The sequence below is a fragment of the Callorhinus ursinus genome, unplaced genomic scaffold (genome assembly GCF_003265705.2).
Source record: "Callorhinus ursinus isolate GAN/ISIS: 27379988/994484 unplaced genomic scaffold, GSC_fseal_2.0 scaffold17, whole genome shotgun sequence".
NCBI classification, from domain to species: Eukaryota; Metazoa; Chordata; class Mammalia; order Carnivora; family Otariidae; genus Callorhinus; species Callorhinus ursinus.
This window is the reverse complement of record NW_027397079.1, coordinates 22488914-22511023: the sequence shown is the minus strand read 5'-3', so window position 1 is coordinate 22511023 and position 22110 is coordinate 22488914. Positions and strand designations below refer to the sequence as shown.

Here is a 22110-nt window from a genome sequence, read left to right as displayed (position 1 = left end):
GAACTGATTTAGAATACTCAGTAACCATAAATATCGGAGATCAAAATTACACAGTTTACTAGAAAAGCAAACCCAGGCATATCCCATCATTTAAAATCCTCAGATGATACCAAAGAACTAATAATGTCTGCCTAAATTTCCAGAGCTATGGTTCTCTGTGTCCTATTCATTATGATCACACATTTTCTACTTCATTCTCAATCATTCCTTGTCAGCATAAAAATCTACAAAAATCTATTGCTGCTTAAACCTGCCTCTTTTTTTCTTTTAGTTTTCATGCTCATTGACTTAGATCTATCTTTAATCTGGAAGAGGCCTTAAAGATTTCTTAGTCAAACATACATATAGAGGGGTCAGAGAGAAGAGTAAACTATCCAAGGTCTTAAAGCTAGTTGGGTAAAACCAGAACTAGACTACTTCTTTCCTGACATTTTAGGCTATCCTATTCTAAACTTAACTGACTTCATTTCTGGCATCTGTTTTTCTATTATTCCTGGGATGAATTTTTCCACTACACAGTGGTTAAAGACAACAATTTTTTTATTTTTTAAATCATGATAATTGGTTGCACAAATCTCCAGATTTATATTCTATCAATTGTTTATTCTTCTTCCTTGACATGAATATGTTTATGTTTGAATATAAATATGCTTTTAGATCCTGGAAAGAAAATTTGCTTAAAATTTCTTTTCAAATAAACATCACATTAGCTTTTCTCACCACTGAGCCATATTGTACTTTATTTCTCTTAACTCCTCTCCTGAAATGTTTACCGACTTTGTTTCTCTAAATCATGCTATGTCTCACCCCCTACCAAACTACTCCACTATTGCAGTGATGAAATTCCATTTAGTCCTTTAGACTCTAATGACTATAATTACTTGAGAATGTGTTAAATTTTTTTGTCTCTTTTATCTTCATGATTACTTAGCAACTGTTAATATCAAAAGGGGGGACACAAAGATGGCTAATCCTACAACCAACAAATGATAGGGCACTCATTAATTTGTACAATTTGTTTTTCTTGGGTTATAGTTTCATAAGTACTTGTTAAAAATTTCTTTTATGCCTACATTTGGTAGAGAATATAAAAAACAGTCCCTAATTTTAAGGAATGTATTGTTTCCAAGAAGAGGCAACACTGCTCTAGAAGACAATGTAAGGTACTTTTCGAGATGATTATCATGTGAAGATTTCTCTGATGAAATAATAACTAATGTCTAATATTAAGCAAGATACAGATGTCAGGAAGAGTATTACTCTGATGGAACTAGAGAAGGCTTCACATATTAGATGGACATTGAATGAGAGATACGATATTTTCAGATAGAAATAGAAGACAAGATATTTCAAGTGAAAGCAAAGGCATGAGGCAGGATATAAAAACTACTGGGTGTTAGAATCACAGTTAAATCACTTGAAGTACTTGGTATCAAAAAGGGAAAAGGGAGGGAATCAGATATTCAAAAGTGGTTAAAAGACACATTATAGAAGACCCTGAGTGCCACAGAGAGAAATGTATAATGAGGAAGCGATAGGCTCATAATCTAGGGTTTCTCTTCAGGAAGACTGCATTTTAACAAGAATGTAGATAGGATTATAGTCTGAAAGAAAGAAATGAGGAAGGAAATATTTGGGAGACTATTTCAATAGTCTGGTAGAGTGGTGGTAAGAAAAGTTTACACAAGAATATAAAGAATCAACAAGGGGATAGAGAATATAGAACCTAAGAACTAATAGCAGTCTCAGAAGAAAACAAAAACAATTAAAATTGCTATGTTGGAAATCTGGAAAAATGACACTGTCATTACAAAGTGTGACTCAATAAGAAGAAAGTGCTAGTTTCACTTATTTATTCAATACATATATATTTGCTCACCCACTGTAGAGCAGGCCCTTTAACAGGTGTTGGGTAGGGGGAGATTGACAAGAGAGGTGAAACTCTGAACTGACATGCACATGCACTGAACTCACATGCTATTAGAGAAGATGTATGCTAAACAAATAAGCCAATGTGTATATGGGAAATTTCATCAAGTGGCAAGTACTGTTAGGAAGTTAGAGCAAATGATGACACAGAGGGATGGGGGAGGAAAAACTAACCTCCAAAAAGGTGTCTTTGAAGAAGGAGTGGAGCTCTAAGAGAAGAATGTTTCAAGAGAGCGGGAGTGTAGTGCACGTTACAGACAGCAAGAAGTGAAACTAACATTTCCTCCTTCGTTACTTATACTTTTAGGTAGCATTTTCACTTTTCCAGATTTCCAAGCTAGACAGAGGGAGTGCCAAAGGGGAAATGGGAAAATGAGGGCAGATACATAGAAGAGTTCCAGACCAAGTAGGAATTTCGATTTATTCCAAATCAATGGGAAGAATATCGAAGGGGCTTAAGCATGAGAGCTAAAACATCTACTAACTTTTTTTAATACCACTTTTTTGCTCTCCATAATATAGAATGAATTAGAAGTTGAATCAGGAGGAACAGAGAAGTTGATGTAGCGCATCAGACAAGTATAGTCACTTGAATTAGCGTAGTAGCAGAGGAGATAGCGAGAAGTGGTTTTATTTGAAATATTGTGTGTGAGAAGAATTAACAGGACTCATAAATGGATCAGATGTAGGAAGTGACAGAAAGACATCAAAGAGCTTCTGCGATCTTGGAGTGGGTAACTAGTTGGATGATACAGCTGATAAGGCTGGGGAAGCCATAGAGTGGGGCATAGATGGGGTAGGATGCTCAAGAATCAAGGGTTTGGTTTTGGATTTATAAAATTTTGGATACTTATTTGAAATCCAAAGTGAACCTGTCTAATTGTTAGAGGAAATGATGATTAATTCAAATTTTTCTTTGTCATCTGTATTAATGTAATAATTAAAGAGTGCAAGCAATGCATTCCACATAAGTAAGCTATAAAGCACAATAAAACAGAGAATAACCCTGCAACGTCACAAATCAAGAAACAGGTCTCTATTTAGGTGCTCCCTGATCTCATTTATCTTCTTCCTTTTCAGAGTTAAAACATTAGCCTGAATTTTGTGTTTCTCACCTGCTTTCCTGCACTTTATAAGCCACCGTTCTTATTACATATGTAAGCATCTATAAATCCACATTATTTGTTTTTGCTAAATTGTGAGCATTAGAAACAAAATTGTACTATATATAGTTTTCTGTGACTTGCTTTACATTTTTTTCTTGTAAACACTTGGATATTAGACAAAGTGTTTTTTTCCCTAAACTAGTGATATGTAATAAAAATCTTACGGATTTCTATTTATTACTAATACAATAAAAATATTAAAATTATAAATCAGCATTTAACAGACATGGAGGCTAGAATAAGAGGATCTAACACGAATTTAATTAGAATTACAGAAGAAAGGATAGGGAGGGTTGTGAAGAAGCAGTACTCAGAGACTGAAGCTGATAACTTTCCTGAATTTATGTTGGATTTAAATCCACAAATATGAGAAGTAAAAACAAATGCAAAATGAATAAATTATCAATATAAAAACACAACTAGTGAAATTGCTGGTAATGAAGACAAGAAGGATGACAGAGAGATTGGCAGTCATTTTTAAAACAGCAAGCAAAGCCAAAAGCCAAGGAAATATCCTCAAAATATGGATTGAAATAACCAGAATAGGTGTCAACCAAAGAAATATGTATGCAGTAGAACAATTTTAAAGATCAAGGACAAAATTGAGAAGATGAAATCAAAAGGTCTCACCTTTTAGACTTTCACTAAATGAACCTCCAAAAGATATACTTTTAGGAAGAAGGAAAATGATCGCACAAGTGATGTCTGAGGCACATTTAGAAGAAGGGAAATTTGGCAAACTCATGTACAAATTTTAATATTGTCCATATAATGTAAGAAAAATAATACTGACTAAATTCTTGGTTTTTCTTAAACTATATAAAATAGAAATAAAGTATACTCAAAAACAGAAAATCAGGGAAAGGGGCCATCAGACAAAGTTTTTTAAGTTCCCTGTATATTTAGGATCAAGGTGAAGATATCGATCAATGTTATACTTCGTCAAGATAAAGTTTAAGGACAACCACGAACCAAACAGAAATAGATTAGAAAGTTTCCAAATTTTTTTTGGTGGAAAGAAAAATTCAATGAGAAAAATCTCAATCAATCCAAAAGTCGACAAGAAAGGAAAGCAAATGAAACACAGAACTGGACAAAAACAGCACAAAATAAGATGGTAGAAATAAGTACAGTGAAAAGAAATGGTTAGATTGAACATTTTTTAAAAAGTGTTCTTGGAGCGCCTGGCTGGCTCAGTCGGTAGAGCCTGAAATGCTTGATTTCAGGGTTGTGAGTTTGAGCCCCATGTTGGGTATAGAGATTACTTAGAAATAAAATCTTTAAAAAAAACGGGTTCTTTATGTAAGAGAAGCCTAAAACAAAGTAAAATATGAGAAAATATTTAAAATGTAAATAAAATCTAGAGTAAAAATGTATATGATGTGTATATTAATTTAAAAATCAGTAAGATTCAATTTACTATGGTTTACCAATAGCAACCAAAGCAGAAATTGACAAACTTGTTATTTTACAGACTTCAAAGATCTTTCTAATTAATAATACAGTCAGGTAAGAAATAAAAAAGACTCTGGAAGTTTTGAAAAACAGAATTAACAAGCTTGATTTGTGGACAAGCAGAGAATTTGGTGCCTTATAGAAAACTTGTATTCATCTTCATTAATATAGCATATTTTGAACAATGACTCATTAGATCTTAAAGGCATTTTTTTATCACTTTCAATTAAAGAACACCAAGATACTGTTACCTTACTGTGTCTTGATAATATCTCAAAATTACTTTCTCCGGACATCTGTAGTAAACATATGCTCAAAAACTATTTTGCACCATAGGATTTCAAACACCAAATCTCTGCACATAACAGTATATTTTAATATATTATTTTCTGGAGGAATGAGAAAATATTTTACCTTGAATTAAAGTGATATTTTTCAATGTCTGAGAGTGTTCCCAATCTTTCAGTCTGAGATCATTAGTGATGTTATTCAGTACTTTCACTTCTCCTTTTATTTCCTGTTCCAAATTCACTTGTTTTTCTTTCACAGACATAATTTCTGCTGATGCATTGTACACAAGCTCCTCTAATCTACTCATGTCCTGTGAAATATAAGCATCCACAATTTTTATTACACACATAATTATCAATCTGTAAGTTTAAGAAGCCCTGAGAGCCAGGTATTTTTTTTTAATTATTACAGAACATTATGGAATAAGAATACGGAAATTAGAGAACTGTCTTAAAAGAGTAATTTTTTGGCTTTGAAGCATTTCCTCTTTTAACTGAATGGCTGAATTGTTACACCCTCTGTCCCCTCAAAATTAGTTGAATATACCCAAGGTATGCTTCCATTCCTAAATATATAGATGTCAAAATGCTAAAAATGAAACAAAAAACTTGTATTTTTATCAGAAGTGAAATTTCTTTGTACTGTACTTAGAGTAACTACATATTCCAATTCTGTGAATTTGATAGAATTTGTATATTAAAATGTTTTATAGCAATAATAAAGTTTAATGTCATAATTCTCAGTGGTAATGGGAAATACTTCAGGATAGTTTTTCACATTCAGTAAAATCTCAACTAGAATTTTAACAATCTCTTACTTCCAATTTTTTTTTTTAGATTTTATTTGAGAGAGAGAGAGAGAGAGAGAGAGTACAAGCAGGCGAAGGGGAGAGGCAGAGGGAGAAGCAGACATCAGGGAGCCCAGTGGGGGGCCAATCCCAGGACCCCAGGATCATGACCTGAGCCAAAGGCAGACACTTAACTGACTGAGACACTCAGAATGAGGTTAAGTATACAGTCATAATAAAGTTTTTGACAGTGTTTGTCTTTATTTTCCTTTCAAGACTTTGGCTTGGTTTTCCTTTGGGTGTTGGGCTGTTTCTGATGCAGCAAACCTTCTCATCCATTCTGGTGACATTTTCTGTCCCTCTGTTCTTTTATCGTATCCTCTGCTTCATGGTATGCTCTATACTTTTCTTTCTTTTATTTTTTTGAACAGATGTGTAAACTCTAGCACATTCTTATTGCCGTATTGATTCTGAAGATGAGCACATCCTACCCACAGCAGTGTTGTTCCAGGAAGCAGGGCAGGAATAGTGGTAAGTTAGAAAAGAGACTATGAATTGCACAAATACTGTAAAAGTAAAAACATGTTTCAAAACTATGATAAGCCCATATCCAAAGGAGTAGTCTATGTCAGTGGCCTGCTGGACTGTGAATCCCACATGCCCGCCCTGCCTCCCGCCTGGTGGAGGGGGAATGCGCTATGTGGAGCTGGGAGGGTTGCTACGGGGTGGGAGAATTCACAGAGGTTTCCAGGTGACTCATGTCAGGATCATTCCTTGTGCAAAATCTCATGTAGATGAAGATGAAGTGGTTTCTTGGTCAATAACTGCAATTTCTTTCTTTTAAAAGTCAGGGAGTTTCTTGTAGAGTTTTATTACAATCGGTCCGGCTTTAATTTCACCCATCTCCATGAAAGCAAAGCACTTGGTGCTGGTGAACCTTTTTTTAGGCTTGTAGTGTTTGAATTCAAAGAAGATACCGGTACCTTTGGTTAATTTTTCAACATGCTTCTGGAGCTCAATGTCTACAATAAAATGAACATATGTATCTTCTTTTCTTGAAGCCACAGGAGTATCTTGCACAAGAGTTAAATCCATGCCATTCAGATCCTTTAGGCTAACTGTGATATAGGGATTGATGCACTGCCCCGCATCCTTCAGACTGATTTTCTCAATTCTGATGGTGAGTGACGTTATTCCTGGTTCTGACTGCAGCCTGGGTAGGAAAGTGCCAGGAACTCTCGCAGGAAAGGAATCAGGAGACCCTGCTCCAGCACCACCCTCTTCTTCACCTTCTTCAAATTCCCAATTCTCTTCTTCACCAGGTGCTAAAATTTTTCTTAAGGGGACAGGCTGCATGTCAAATGGGAATTCCTTATTATATGTAATATTCTTTAGGATTGGTTCTAGCTTCTTCAGGTCCCCAAGTTTAAATTCTTGAGACTGGACTATAAAGCTGAACTTCATAATTCCAAACATGTTGCAATTTTGCCTATGGTTTTCTTTTGTTCTTCTGTGAATTCAGAATTATTGTGTTGAGCTTGAGCCTCTTTTTATCCTAATATCTGATACTCGTCAATTGCCTCCACCAGCTGGCCCCAAGAGTCGAAGTCGGTGCCTCTCCTAAAACTGGTGCCCCAGAGCCGCAGCAGACTCCAGGTCACCTCCGACATGGCCGGTGCCCACTCCGACCCCTCCCGCCCCTATCCCAGCAAGGCTGGGCTCTAGGGTGCCATCCTTCCCGGGACTGGCCCCGACATAAACAGGGCCAGGAGGAACCCCTACGGCCACCACCGCCACCCACTGAGGAGCTGCCCAAGCCCATCTGCCCTATACTTTTCTAAGGACATGTCTGCTTAACTGCTGATGTTATTTTCATTTCCCACTGGCATATAGAAATAAGCCAGCGGTATATTGCTCCCGAATCCAGGTACAAAGAGAAAATTACACTTGCCTTGACTAGACTGGACAAGTGACTAGACTGGTCAAGGGAGTTAGGGTGTAAAGCCTTTGAAAGGAAATGAGCAGATACCTAGATTGGCCTCTTCGGTGGCACTACACTCAAGCAGAGGAGCTTATCAGTTTTTACAGCTCTAACTGCACCTTCCCCTCATCCAAATCCCTATTCTTGTCTCTATTCTCTATCTCCTCCTTCCTTGACTATCTGACATTTCCATATCATATGCTACAAGTCATGATAATGAAAAGTACAGCACAAGGAATACAGTCAATAATATTGTGAGATGTATGGGGATGGATGGTGACTACACTTTTTGTGGTATTAATGTATAAAATTATCAATTCACTACGTTGTACACCTCAAATTAATATGACATTTAAAATAAATACAATTTTAGGACATCTGGGTGGCTCAGTTGGTTAAGCATCTGCCTTCAGCTCAGGTCTTAATCCTAGGGTCCTGGGATTGAGTCCTGCATCAGGCTCCTTGCTCAGCGGGGAGTCTGCATCTCCCTCTGCCTCTTCCCCCCACCCCGCTTGTGATCTCTCTCTCTGACAAATAAATAAAATCTTTAAAAAAATAAATACAATTTGGAAAAACATGTTTAAAGCTTGGATATGAGCATGGATGTTTGTAAAGCACAGCAACATAAAAAAATACACTCACCTTCATTTGGGTCGCTCCAGATAGCCATGGAGCAGACGGCAGGGGGCTAGCATTGATTTTGCTACCAAAAAACCAGGAGTTGTCCATGTTTTTCATACACAAAGCTGAAGCTACCTTTTTATTCCCTTTTTTGAAAGCTGCATATGGTGCTCATATTAGCCAGATTTCACTTGAAATAATTTTTACTGGGAAGAAGGAAAGTGCACTTTATTTTTTTTTTTAAACCCTATTCAGCATCCATACACACCTTCCATACTCCACCATCAGCAGCCCCGCTGGAAACTGACATTTAATTTTGCAGTCTTACAGTCCTTTTTATGAACAATGGACATGATGAATTCCCACCTCTCTCTTTTCTTTTGTGCTAGTGTACTTTTTTTCCCTCAAACTGATATTTGGTCTGTCCTTAATAGGCATCATACTGGTATCACTTATAAGCCCTTTCCTTCAAACAGCATTTACTGATTCGGGCATTCATTTAATTTACTTATTCCTGCATTGGGCTAAAGATTTGAAGATGAATAAAATTGTTTAAGCAGGGGCGCCTGGGTGGCTCAGTCGTTAAGCGTCTGCCTTCGGCTCAGATCATGATCCCAGGGTCCTGGGATCAAGCCCCGTATCAGGCACCCTGCTCTGGTGGAAGCCTGCTTCTCCTTCTCCCACCACCCCTGCTTGTGTTCTCTCTCTTGCTATGTTTCTTTCTGTCAAATAAATAAATAAAATCTTTAAAAAAACTGTTTAAGCAATGGAGATGAGAGTCCGAATATTGTTTTCAATGAGCGCATGTGTGCAGACACACACACACATCCATATACATACCTAGTACTGACCCAGTTTCTAAATCTCTACAAGCGATTGTTGCCTGGAAAAAAAAAAAAAAAGCTTTGGAAGTCCCTCCATTCCCTTGTAATTTCATTTCTAATGCTGGGACCCTCTCCAAAACATAAGTGTGATCTACCCAAACTCAAAGAGTTTAGTGATCACCAGAGTTTGATTATTTACAGTAATTATTACTTCAAACACGTTCAGGACTTCTACTGTCTTCCAAATAGTTTCCAATTTGGTTTCAACTCTTGATGTGAGTTCATAGATATCCTATGGTCTCTACTGAATCTGGGACATTAGCAATACCAAATATATCCTGTCTGTGCATCTGGTCCATCTTAACTTTCTCCTTGTTCTCTTTCACTGCTCTTCTGTTTTTACATAAAGTAGTATTTCTTTTCCCTTCCTCTTTCCCTCCAACTTAATCAGTTATTACTCTCATAACTGAAATTTTATTATCTCCCATATTCTTCTGCCCTGCAGATAGTTACTATCTTGTGACTCTCTCTGCCCTTCCATAGCCTAAGTCCTTAATATTTCTTTTTTTAGGATTGTATGTATATGTACGTATGTATGTATGTATGTATGTATGTATGTATTTATTTATTTGACAGAGACAGAGAGAGAGCACGAACAGGGGGAGTGGGAGAGGAAGAAGCAGACTCCCCACTGAGCAGGGAGCCCAACACGGGGCTTGATCCCAGGACCCCAGGATCATGACCTGAGGTGAAGGCAGACACCCAACCAACTGAGCCACCCAGATGCCCCAGAGTCCTTGATATTTCAGTAGTAAGGGATATACTTAGATACTTATTAACAGTGTGGGAAATGCTTACAGTCAGATTTTGGAAGATGTGACATGGATTATCAAGGCTGGTGTTGGGATGAGGTTTACCAGCAAAGTCCCCATATTTATATAGCTATGCTGTTGTCTTCTGACATCTTAAAACCAGGATCATGTGAAATTCAAAGTTCTGAGTGATTGTACCTTACATATAAAAATGTAGACTATTTCTTCTTAAATGTTTTTTTCTATTCCCTAGTCAATACTTTAGTTGGTCTTCATCTGATGTTTTAACTCTAGAGGTTTATTGTTACTCTGTAGGTGACATCCACTTTTAAAAATCACTACTGCTAATACTGTCTCTATACAGAAAACAACTTCAATAATCAAACATGGGTCTATTCAAATAAAATCTACTACCAAGATGCCAACGTTGCTTAGCTAATGGTGGAAACTTTATAGGCTTCACATTAATTATGATCTTAGGTCTTAGATATTTGATAATACAAAGATTATTTTTTTACAAGAGTAGTTAAATTTTAGTCATATGCTTATTTTTCATGGGATGGAAAAATTGTAATTATTTAACAACCAAAAAAATACAATTTTAAAATAAGGGGTTTGCTTTTTAATTTCTTTCTCATCAATACAAAGTAATCTGGCGGGTTGGCCACAGGATAGTCTATAGCAGAAGTGAGAAAATTATGATCCATGCGCTGGTCTGTTTTTGTAAACAAAGATTAACTGGACCACAGCTTCCCTCCTGTGTCTACATAGTGTTTCTGGCTGCTTATGCACTAGAATAGCAGAGCTGAATAGTCACAAAGGAGACCCCGAAGTCCCCAAAGACTAAACTGTTCACAACTGACCCTTTACAATGAAACTTTTGTTGACAAGTTGGTCTAAACATGGCTTGCTCTCTTATCTTGTGTATTTGAACCTATGATAAAAATAAAATGTTGTAAGTATTATTCAAAATTTAACTCTTTAATTATAGTTATCTTTACATGTTAAAACTTATGTATACTTCTTGGGAATGCCAAAATAAACTATTTTAAAATGTAGATTCTGTATGTTACTCATGTAAATGAGGTTTCCATTTCTTTAATGATGAAGAAATGTGGGTCTGTTGTAAAATTTACAAATACAGAGTACCCACTAAGACAATCTAAAAACTGTAATTGGTTTAGACAGTCTCAAGAAGTAGTATAACAGGATTTATAGAATTAAAATACCTTGAGAGTCTATATCTAATGGAAAAAAATCCCCCATTTTGTTGGGAACCTGGAGAAGACAGTAGGTAAATTCATGTACAACCTTTTGGTAAGATTGCCAGAGGAATCAGGGTAAATTGGATGATGTTGAAACGGGGTTTACAAATTTTGTTTTCTTGAACTGTCTGAGGAGATAGGATCTAGATGGATTCAATCCCAGCATGTGACGTTCTAATATAAAAGCTCTTACCTCTTGCTGTTTTAATGTATTGTCTTGGACTTTGCCATTCAGTGTTTCGATACTGAGCTGCAAATCAAGCAATGTGGTATTCAGACTTATTAACGACTTGAAGATTTCATCTATCATGTTTCCGTGTCCCTGAACTGAGGAAACCAAGGTACTCAACTGGAGAAGAACATCATTAAATCTTTGATCAGTCACCAGACTAAAATTTTGGAAATGCAATGAATCTATGAGATTGGCTTCTGTATCTGAAATATATTGGATTCTCTTCTCCATGTTGCTCATTTGTTCCTTAACAGCTTCTTGAAATCTCATCTCATCTTCACTGTTATTTCCTTTTCCTGTGAGACTTTGAGATATTTCATTTGCATTAATTGGACCAACTGTGCAATTCTTCATTTCCCTCTTCAGAAGCTGTGCTGTATAGTTAAGTAAAAATAAACAGAGTCATGGCCTGTATCCTTAAATGCATACACCACTCCATTCTGTATCATTCCATTCCATTCTAACATTTTGAATGCTATCTGAAACCGGGTATTTATTTTAAATATACAATGTGTGAACCACACTATGCATATTGTTGAAAGGAAGACAGCCAGCCTCCTTTTCCCACTTTACATCAGAACTGATTCCAGGATCAAGTCATTTTTTCTGAATTGCTGCTTATATGCATCTTCTGAGCCACTGCATTTAGCTTTGACAGTAAGATTATGAAGTGCATTGTATCCTACTCTTCAGGTCTGTTAGGATGAAATGAGGTAATGCTTAACACAGTATCTGAAGCAAGCATGTTGAATACATTAACTGTTACGAAGATAAATGATGTGACAAAAACGATATGTAGTAAAAATAGAAGTATTAGTGTTATCCACCGTATGCATAAATTGTTGGCTCATCTTCCTCATCCAATCACTTAAGCTGGCAGAGAATTGTCATTTTCAGTTGATACAGGCCTATTTATTATTGGTGGGACAGGAAATTGAGCAAGTAACTTTTTTTCACTTTAAAAAATATTTTTATAAGATTCCTCTTTACCTATTATGAAATATATATTCGTGACAGAAAACCTTTAAAGGATAGGTAATAAAGAAAAATAACTTACTCTTAATCTCACCATCCTGAGTTAAAATGCTAACATTTTGGTGTATATATATCAAATCTGTCTCTTTTTTTCACTAGCATATTATTATTACAAAAATAATTTTAATACTTACATTGTATTATCTGTATGGATCTACCAGATTTATTTAACAAAACTCCTACACTTAATTTGTTCTGTTTTTACTAATATATCCAATGCTTTGAGAAACAATCTTTTAGGTAATTATTTCCTAAAAAAAAATCTATTAAGTTGTATTTAAGGGATATACAGAGCTGCTGATATATATTTCCAAATGTGCACAAGTTCTCTAAACAAGGTAATTATCCTTCTGAAAAGATCTAGAGCAATATGTTTGGAGTTTCAAATCATGAAAAGCATAAACATTCGCTCTGCAAATAAAAATAATATGTATTTATACACAATAAAAAATGTTAAGTACCATTTTATCACTAATCAGTGATAGTTAAGATTGTTTTTCCTATCTCCCTCTATTTCTATCCATATTATTTTATCTATATATATATATCACTTTTATTCATTTATTTTGAATGCATAAGATTTTTTACATTTGACCATTACTGAGCAATAAAAAGAGTAACTCTATGGTTTAAAAATATATCTACATAAATAGCTAGCTACACCTGATACATCAGCTTTCTTAATAAAAATGATATGGCAATAGTATCAGCCTTATGGATTTTTGAGAATTAGGTGAGATAACACATAAAAGATAATTAGTTCCACCCTGAGCTCAAAGTTACCTGTTATATAAATGAGAGGCTGGTATTTACTCAGGAACAAGCTGCCTGATTCTAGAATCTAGCTCCATTCCTCAATTACTAGCTGGGGTACTCTGGGAAAGTTCTCTTCTTAAGTTCCTGAAAGATTGAAAAGTAGTAACTGCTTCCAACAGTGGTGTTGAGGATGCATGAGGTAAGGATGTAAATCCCATAGCACACAGATGGCCCATAGGACAATTCTCTTCAAATTAAAATACCTTATCCATGAAAGATAGGATCTTAGAGAGTTTACAGTCTTCACCATCTTTACTTAAAAAAGATGTTTGATGATGGTTGCTATTGTAGGTATTATTATATTAGGAATAAGTATGAAACTATATATGCAATTAAATCCCAATTTTAAAAAGCCACATTATATCATATTTTCTTAGATTCTTTAAAATTAGCTTATTTGAATTAATATAATATTCGACAACATGTTTATATGATCCAGAGTATTATTTTACACTTCTTAATTTATTAAGGAAATGGACAAAAAATATATTTCTTAGTTGGATCTCATCACATTTATTACATTAAGTGTGGGGAGCAAGTTCTGGACTGACAGCCTCATTCAGGCATTTAATTCTATGATTTATTTATTAAGCACCTACTATGTATAGAGCACTGCTTGAGGAACTCTGGGAATGTAAAACTGGGAATGGATTTTGACTAAAAGAGAGACCCAAACTAACAATTTTTACAAAACTATTTCAAAGATGTCCCTTACAAATGTTCCCTTCATGATGATTGTTGCCTTTTTTAAGTAGCAGTTAAGAATCCAGGTTCTGGAGTGGAACTGCCTGGGTTAGCAATTCTTGCTCTTTCCTTTTTCATCTGTGATCTTGGGCAAATTATTCTGTCAGTGCATCTATTTTACTAACCGTATGACAGGATACTAACAGTCAGTGTTCAAATAATTAAATGAGCTAATATATAGAAGGTGCTTATACTACTTCCTGGCATATGATAAGCATTTGATAACCTTCAGCTTTTTTTGTTATTATTTTGGATTCGAATTCTGTGACTTATGTGTCTGTATGTACAATACTGAAAATATTGAAGGGGAATTAATAATGTTTAATATAAAAAAACTGGGGGGAGGTTGGGTGTTGCAATGAGCACAGTAGTTTTTGCACTTTATTTTATTAAGCATAGTGATCTACTTGCTCAACCATGTCATTTTTCTTTCCTGGAAATAATTTCTATTTCACATGGATAAAGCAAATCTTTTTCACAGTATGGAAAGGGAAGACTTCAACTGATAAAATATCATGTGACCAAAGGTTTCTATCTGACATGGACTTCAACATAAAGTTGACAATAAAGACTACATTTTTGCTTATAGATTTACAAACACAACTTGGCTTGTTTTCCCAAATCCTATATGAAAACTAATTTAATCCTAACTTTTCAAAAAACTGTTTAATTCTGTATCATAAATCTAGGTAAAGAATGCCAGAGTTCAGATCTTCAAATGCTCATTTCTTTCATTATCATTGGAAAGATGGCATTTTGTGACTTTTCTATTTCACATTTGAAAGGAGACAAACTTTTATGGCTTGTGTAAACCCCCAGGGAGAAAGTGATATTTGATTTCACAGATCACATTTACTCCTTAATGTTGCTAATATCTTCTCCTGCCAAAAGTTTGTACTATTGTGAGCTAAAGAATCTTCAGTATTTCAGCCACAATTATATATGCATTAATCCTAGATTGTACTTTATTGCCAGAGACATTATTATGTTGTTGTACTATGATAAGGATCCTGGAGTTCCATTAAGAAATGATAGCATATGGAGTAGCTTTCATCATTAAGAAGCTTCTTTCATCATATAAGATATTTTAAATTTAAACAGTCTTTCTGCACAACATTTTATTTCATCCATCAATTCATATTTGCCAAAACAGTAATTTCCATCTTTTACGGATATATTTTGTCTTTATTTACAATTTCTTGATATCAAGTGCAGATGTGTATTGCATTTGTCTTGTTTTGGTTTTGGAAAATATTCTGATCTGTAACTTAATTAAAGTTGAAAATGGATTGTCAATTGTTTATTCAAGTGTGATAGAAACAGTGAGATCTATTCCAAGTTCTGATGAATTTGAGTGCTAATGTGACCGTACAGGATTTTAACATTTTTAACTTCTTGTCAGTCTTACTAGGTGCCTGCTATAGTGTTAGGAAACAAAGCTCCCTCCCTTCCTTTTCTTTCATTCTTCCATTCTTTCATTTTTTTTTTCTAATAAAACTACTTTGGATCAGTCATTTCAACCCAAAAATGAATGTGGAAACTTGGTAGTATTTTCTAATAGCCCAAAGATTTTGAGCTTGGTTAGAACCCTGAATTCTTTCCAGACTTCACTGGCCCATTCTGCACGTGCCTGTTAGATAGAAGTTGCATTCCCTGGCATTGACTCTGTATGCCCCATGGTTTGTATGAAAGGGATGGAATTTACCCAGACTCTAACTAGCTTATAGCTAATGATCCCAAGCAATGAAGCATCTTTCAATTGTGTGTTTCAAATGAACATAAGCATATACATAAACAACATACAGATAATCTCAATTCATCAGGAAGTCAGCTGTGTAATGATAGACATGGCAGGTCCTTTTCCAGAGATGGCCATGGTTGGTTTGCTTGGTTGATCAGTTTCATTTGTTGTGGTGGGTTTTAGTTTTTATTTATTTTTTAATGGCCAAAATAGGAATTAATTTTTACCTGTGGAAATGTTTTTTGAGCTAAACTCAAACTGTTTTGCATGTGTGTGTTTGTGTGTGTGTGTTTAATTAGCCAATCCCATGTTGTTCTAAAAATTCAATTACATCGGGAGAGAGTAGACCATAGAGGTTAGGAGTCAAGACTCATGGGTGGCACCTGCAGCTCTACTACTGAATAGTCTTAGTTTCCTTTCGTGGATAATGAGAATAAGTATATGTCTGCTCAAGGGTAATTGTAAAGGTATATGAAGATAATCTGTGGCATATTTATAAGACCAGTGTCTGAACATAGTAAATGCCCAAAAGTGACAGCTACTGTCAGAGTTGTTGTGGTTTTATTATTATTTCTTAGCAAATTTTGGCTCTGTCTTAGAATATTCCTTTAGGTTGCCTCTTCACAGAGGAGGTTTGGCCTTGTGTTTAGGAGCACTTTTCTTGTTAAGTTGATTAGTATGCACATAAAAATGTATCTTACTCCCCGTTTGTTAGAGCCTACGTCCAGAAATTTTGCCAGTCAGAAAGAGGACAGCCACGGGCATATAAATTCAAATGCCAATCAAATCCATCAAAAAGGCTACCAAGCGGAATAATATTTACAGATCTGACTGAGTTATATGCAAGCTATTCACCCCTGTGGAAACTCAAATCCATCCCCTCCTCAAGTTAGACTTGCCAAAGAAATATATACTCTAAAGTGTTTTTTCTAATTTTTTTAGGTTGTGGGGATGTTATCAGGTTATTTTTAGAAATATTTTCAATAATAGCCTTATGAAACATGTGGCCATATAAACTGGAAAGAGATTCCTGAAGTACAGGCCATTATTGGGCAAGGTCTCCTCTCGGTGAGTACTTGCAGGAATATTTCTTTCTCCTCTCAGTGCAAGGAGCAGAAAAGTTTATTTTCAAACAACTGGCTTGTTTTCTTGTTGTTTTGCTTTGTTTTAGGCATTGTGAATGTAAGTGGTCCTGCTTATATCTTTACATTGGCAACTGCAGCACTTATCATAAAATTCTTGACCTACCACAAGAAGTACATAGGACTCCAGGGGATAACATATTTTTTGGAATGGTCTAATCCATTCCATCTCACCTTTACATAGCTGTATTTTTATTTTCATCTTCTATTTTCTATTCTATTCTTATTTTTTTAAACTAATCACTTTGAAGAATCTTTTCTTTTAATTTATGAATTTGAGAAACACTTTGTAAATGCTTTTTGTTTCTACAATAACTAATTCACAGGATGAATTGCTGAGTTTCAAAACTCTAGAATACTATACCTGCCATTATTCCGATGATGGGTATGAGAACTACAAACACAAGAAGATAAAGGACAATCAGTGCAGCTTTGAGGGACTTCAGTTTCTCTTGAAGGGTAGGGCCATTTTTAGGATCTAAAAAAACAAAAGCCCAACCTACTATTAGAAAAACTTACCCTTCTTACTTAATTAACATTTTGATAATCTCCAATTCTATCATTACTACCAAGCCTATTGGAATAAAAGGGGAACAATAAATCTGTTCCCCGTTTATTCAGTAGGAAGCCAAAAGAACAGTCACAGGAAAAGCCAATACGGGCATCACTACTGATTTACTTTCCATTAACTAAACATCCATGACAAAGTTACTGTCCTCTACAACTTGTACTTGTCTCAATTGGGGACATTAGTTAGTTGACAAATTTTAATATTTTGATACATTTTAATATTCATATCAACATATTCAAACATAAATTTTATTCTGTTTCATATGGGAATATATTCAGAGTAAAAATCAGATTCCTCAAGTAACTACATAATCATGATTTTTTTTCAGAGTTTAAATCTGATAAGAGACATCTGTTTTCAATAATTATGCAAATTTTCTTTTCCAATTTCATCTCAATAATTCTGTATTTGGATATCTATTATGATTTGCATACAATAAAAAATGAAAGAAAACTGCACATTTTGACTAAACTTTGGAATGGATCAATGAAACCCATCCTCTGGGTATTTCAGAAAATATTAATATTTTCATATTATACATTTATTTGGAACAGTGATTCACATAATGGGATCCTAACTGTGGAAAAGTTAACTCAATGTGTACGGGAATCTTAGTAGAGGACAACATTTTCTCTGATTAGGTGAATAAAATATCCACTAACAATTTCTTTCCAATGACCATTACTTTGATTGCACAATAAAAAAGAAGATTTTGTTTTCAGGTTGTAAGTTCCCAAATTAAAAATAAAAGTTTAGATATTATTCAATAACGTTCTATGAGGGATTGGAAGGAAAAGGAGAGAAAATTTTTAAGTAAATATAAGACCAAAAAAAGCTAAAAAAAGAGAAAGGTCTAAGGAAAAAGAAAAAGAACGACCCACAAAACAAGCAAGATGGGATATCCCTTTGCCAGGCTGCATGAGCCTGAAACTCATCAGTCATCTCCCTTATCTTTAATTTACAATCAAATCCTCTGCATTCTGCCTTTTAATAGCTCTCCAAAGTTCCTGTTGCCTTTTCTCTGTCCCCAGTGCCTCTGTCCTCCCTCCTCAATCTCTCAACATCTTTACCTTAAACAGCTTTTACTAGGATCCTTTTTCCTTTGGTCTCATCCATGCCACATTCTCTCACCCGTCAATAGTGTTGTGCACTTTACCTGTCATACCTTGGGGTTACGGTCTGTATTTCAGGTTTGTCTGTGTAAGACCTCATCCATCTTGTCCCCTGCATATGCTGCTTCCTCTGACTGAAATTTCTGTGGATCCTCTTTTGCCCACCCTACCTTTTTGGGGGAGATGTACTCAGCCTTCAAAGCTTAGCAGAATTATAAGAAACGCAGTCCTGCTGCCTTAATAGAACCTGTCCACATATAACCGAATAATGATTCTTTTGAGCTCTCTTTTGAGCTCTTTCAGCACTATTGTGGATTGAATTGTTGCCCCACAAAAGATACCACTGATGTCTTAACTCCAGTTGCCTGTGAATGTGACCTTATTTGGAAGTGGGGTCTTTGCAGTATAATCAAGTTAAGATGAGGTCATACTAGATTCAGGTGGGCCCTTGTCCCAGGATTGGTGTCCTTACAAGGAGAGTAGAGGACACAAAGGCACAGGAAGAAGACCATGTGAAGATGAAGGCAGAGATAGGAGTGATGCAGTTACAAGCCAAAGAGCAAGAACAGGCAGGAACAACTAGGGTCTAGGAAGAGGCGGGGAAGAGCCTTGAAAGGGAGCACTGCCTTGCCGACACCGTGACTCCAGATTTCTGGCTGTCAGAGCTGTAAGAGAACAAATGTTGTTGGAAGCCACCCAATTTCTGGTGATTTGTGACAGCAGCCCTAGGAGACTAATAAAAGTACATACCACCCATGATTTTCAAATATCAATTAATGGTGCTAGGGGTATAGTTTCTTTCAGGACTTCATCCAATGGCTGCTAAATCAGAGGACACCATCAACACTGTGAACTAATTTAACCTGTAACAAAGCTTCCTTAGTCCAACCTAAGCTTATTTTCTATTCTGTCTCAGAAGAGGAGAAGACCTACTTGTCCACTAAGTCTTCACATTCATACACATGAAAGGTAAGTCCCAGGACTGTAATTTTACATAATGTCACTAACTCTAAGGACAACTGCCACATGCACTCCCCTCTTGTACTTACACAGAGGGAGCAAGGCTGTCATGGAGCGGGCATCAAACTTCACGGATTCTGAGCAGTTATCAGTGTCATCCTGTTGATCAAGAAAGCTATTCCACCGTTCCATCTTTCTGTCAGACACATGGAAAAACACATTAGTTACACATGAAAGGTCTAGGGCCCTGTGGCATAATGTCTCAAGTTGAAATTTAAAATTAAAATTCAATTTTAGGGACGCCTGGGTGGCTCAGTCAGTTGAGCGTCTGCCTTTGGCTCAGGTCATGATCCAGGGTCCTGGGATCAAGTCCCGTGTGGGGGGAGTCTGCTTCTCCCTTTGCCCCTCCCCCTGCTCGTTGTCTCTCTCTCTCTCTCTCTCAATCAAATAAAATCTTAAAAAAAATTTAAAAATATAAAATTCAATTTTATCAAGGGAACAAGTATGATTAATTAACTTAAATTTACCTATTTGCCACATCTAGCAATATACCGTATCTACCCATAAGTTTTAATTTTCACACTGAAAGACAGACCTGCATGGAATCTACTCACATATCTTTCTATAGACAAATGCATATCTGTCTTTATAGATGTGTGTCTTTTTTTTTTTAAGATTTTATTTATTTATTTGAGAGAGAGAGAATGAGAGATAGAAAGCACGAGAGGGACGAGGGTCAGAGGGAGAAGCAGACTCCCTGCTGAGCAGGGAGCCCAATGCGGGACTCGATCCCGGGACTCCAGGATCATGACCTGAGCCGAAGGCAGTCGTTTAACCAACTGAGCCACCCAGGCGCCCTAGATGTGTGTCTTTTGAGAGTGAGAGGTAACATTTCTTCCTTACCTAAAAAAAAATAAAAATAAAAAAAAAATCTTTTCCCAAGTGACAGAAAACAACTGTGTAGCTGGAAAGAAAAATAATTTCCCTTAGAACAAATAGTTGGGCAAAATTTGGAGCAAATATTTCCTGTGATCTTTCATCAGAGGTTCTGGATAAAACAAATAGTTATGCAAAATTTGAAGCAAATATTTCCTGTGATCTTTTATCAGAGCTTCATGAGCCAGTTTTTCTTTTGCCAAGGCATCTGTTTATCACATTAGAAAGATAAAAGTCTAGTCACTAGATTGAAACCAAAGGAAAAACTTAATTTTCCCTTTTTATTCTTTGTATTGTTTCCTTTCAGGGCTTCCCTCATAGATTGGTAGCATCACAAATATGTCTTTGTAGCTTTTTAAGCAGTTATATTCTAGGACATAATCTATGCCTATGTCTCTTTGAGATGCATTAGAATCCTCTGAGAGGCTTGATTGATGGGCCTCACCCCAAGAATTTCTGATAATTAAGGTGGGGTCAAGAATTTGCAATTCCAACAAGCTCTCTCTCTTTTAAAAAAAAAAAAGACTTAGTTATGTATTTGAGAGAGAGAGCAGAGCGAGCGAGAGAGAGCATGAGAAGGGGGAGGGTAGAGGAAGACAGAGAAGCAGACTCCCCACTGACCAGGGAGCTGGACTTGGGGTTCCATCCCAGGACCCTGGGATCATGACCTGAGCCAAAGGCAAAGGCTTAACTAACTGAGCCACCCAGGCGCCACCCCCCAACAAGTTCTCTAAATGATGCAGAGTGCCACCAGTCTGAGGACCATATTTTAAGAACATTTTTCAATGAAAAAAAATAATTGTAGGACTTTTTCTTGGAAACAGTTCAGTTCACTTGATTGATAAATTTAGCATAAAGTCAACATCTTCTGATCATTTCTTATTTTCTCTAATGCTGAGTTAGGGATTTAGTACAGCTGAGGTTTTAACGGAGTGCACAGGCAGCTCTGGAACACCAAACTCACATCTTGTCCAGCAAATGGAGGCCAATCATTCCTATGCAAACATTCATCCTGCTTTGGGAAGAGGTACTGACAAGTAAGGATGTGACTAAACTTATATATATATATATTTTAAATATTACCAAAGTGATTTTTTATTTTGCAGTTTGCAATGACAATCTTTGTATATATATCATTCTGTAGATTGGCCGTAGTTCCTGTAAATCCTATTGATCTGACTAAGGACTATCTTTAAATGATTTGGCTACTGTGGAGAAAGGGACATAAGGGGAAAGTAAAGGACTTATATCCTTTTCTTAGGCAGAGACAAAGTAAAAGAAATAAACAATTATCTGGGAAAATTGACCATTATGGGAAACCAAATTGGATAATTCAGATGCAGACTCTCCTGCTATTTCCCCCCTTTTAATTTATTCTATTATTTATTCTATTATTATTTGATTTGATTCTATTATTTGCTGATAGCTTTACTTGCCAAGCAAAACAAACAATTTTTGAAACGGAGATGACAAGAAAGCTTAGCGGAATCCATTTTAAAACTATAGTTCAAAGCAATTGGGACTATGTAGCAAAGCTGTTTATCTTTTAACTCAGTTTATAAAGAATGAGCTCACACATACGGGAGGGGGGAAACTGGGAGGGAGCCTTAAGATACTCTTAATTCTAGAGAACAAACTGAGTTGGTGGAGGGAGGCGGGGGGGCTGGGCTAGATGGGTGATGAGGAATAA

At 36.0% G+C, this 22110-nt stretch overlaps 1 protein-coding gene and 1 pseudogene across 3 annotated transcripts in view; both read right to left on the bottom strand.

The window, feature by feature from the left end:
• MSR1 (macrophage scavenger receptor 1) overlaps positions 1 to 22110 on the bottom strand; it is a 91027-nt gene that overhangs the window by 53913 nt on the left and 15004 nt on the right. For all 3 annotated transcript variants that reach the window (XM_073902372.1, XM_025886315.2, XM_025886318.2), the window contains exons 2-5: positions 19574 to 19680; positions 17206 to 17319; positions 11325 to 11737; positions 4965 to 5151 (exon numbers count right to left, since the gene is read on the bottom strand). In XM_073902372.1, the coding sequence (XP_073758473.1) occupies positions 4965 to 5151; positions 11325 to 11737; positions 17206 to 17319; positions 19574 to 19676 (817 nt within the window). In that variant the 5' untranslated portion in view covers positions 19677 to 19680. The remainder of the gene's footprint in view (positions 1 to 4964; positions 5152 to 11324; positions 11738 to 17205; positions 17320 to 19573; positions 19681 to 22110) is intronic.
• On the bottom strand, positions 6383 to 9106 carry LOC141374387 (axin interactor, dorsalization-associated protein pseudogene; annotated as a pseudogene).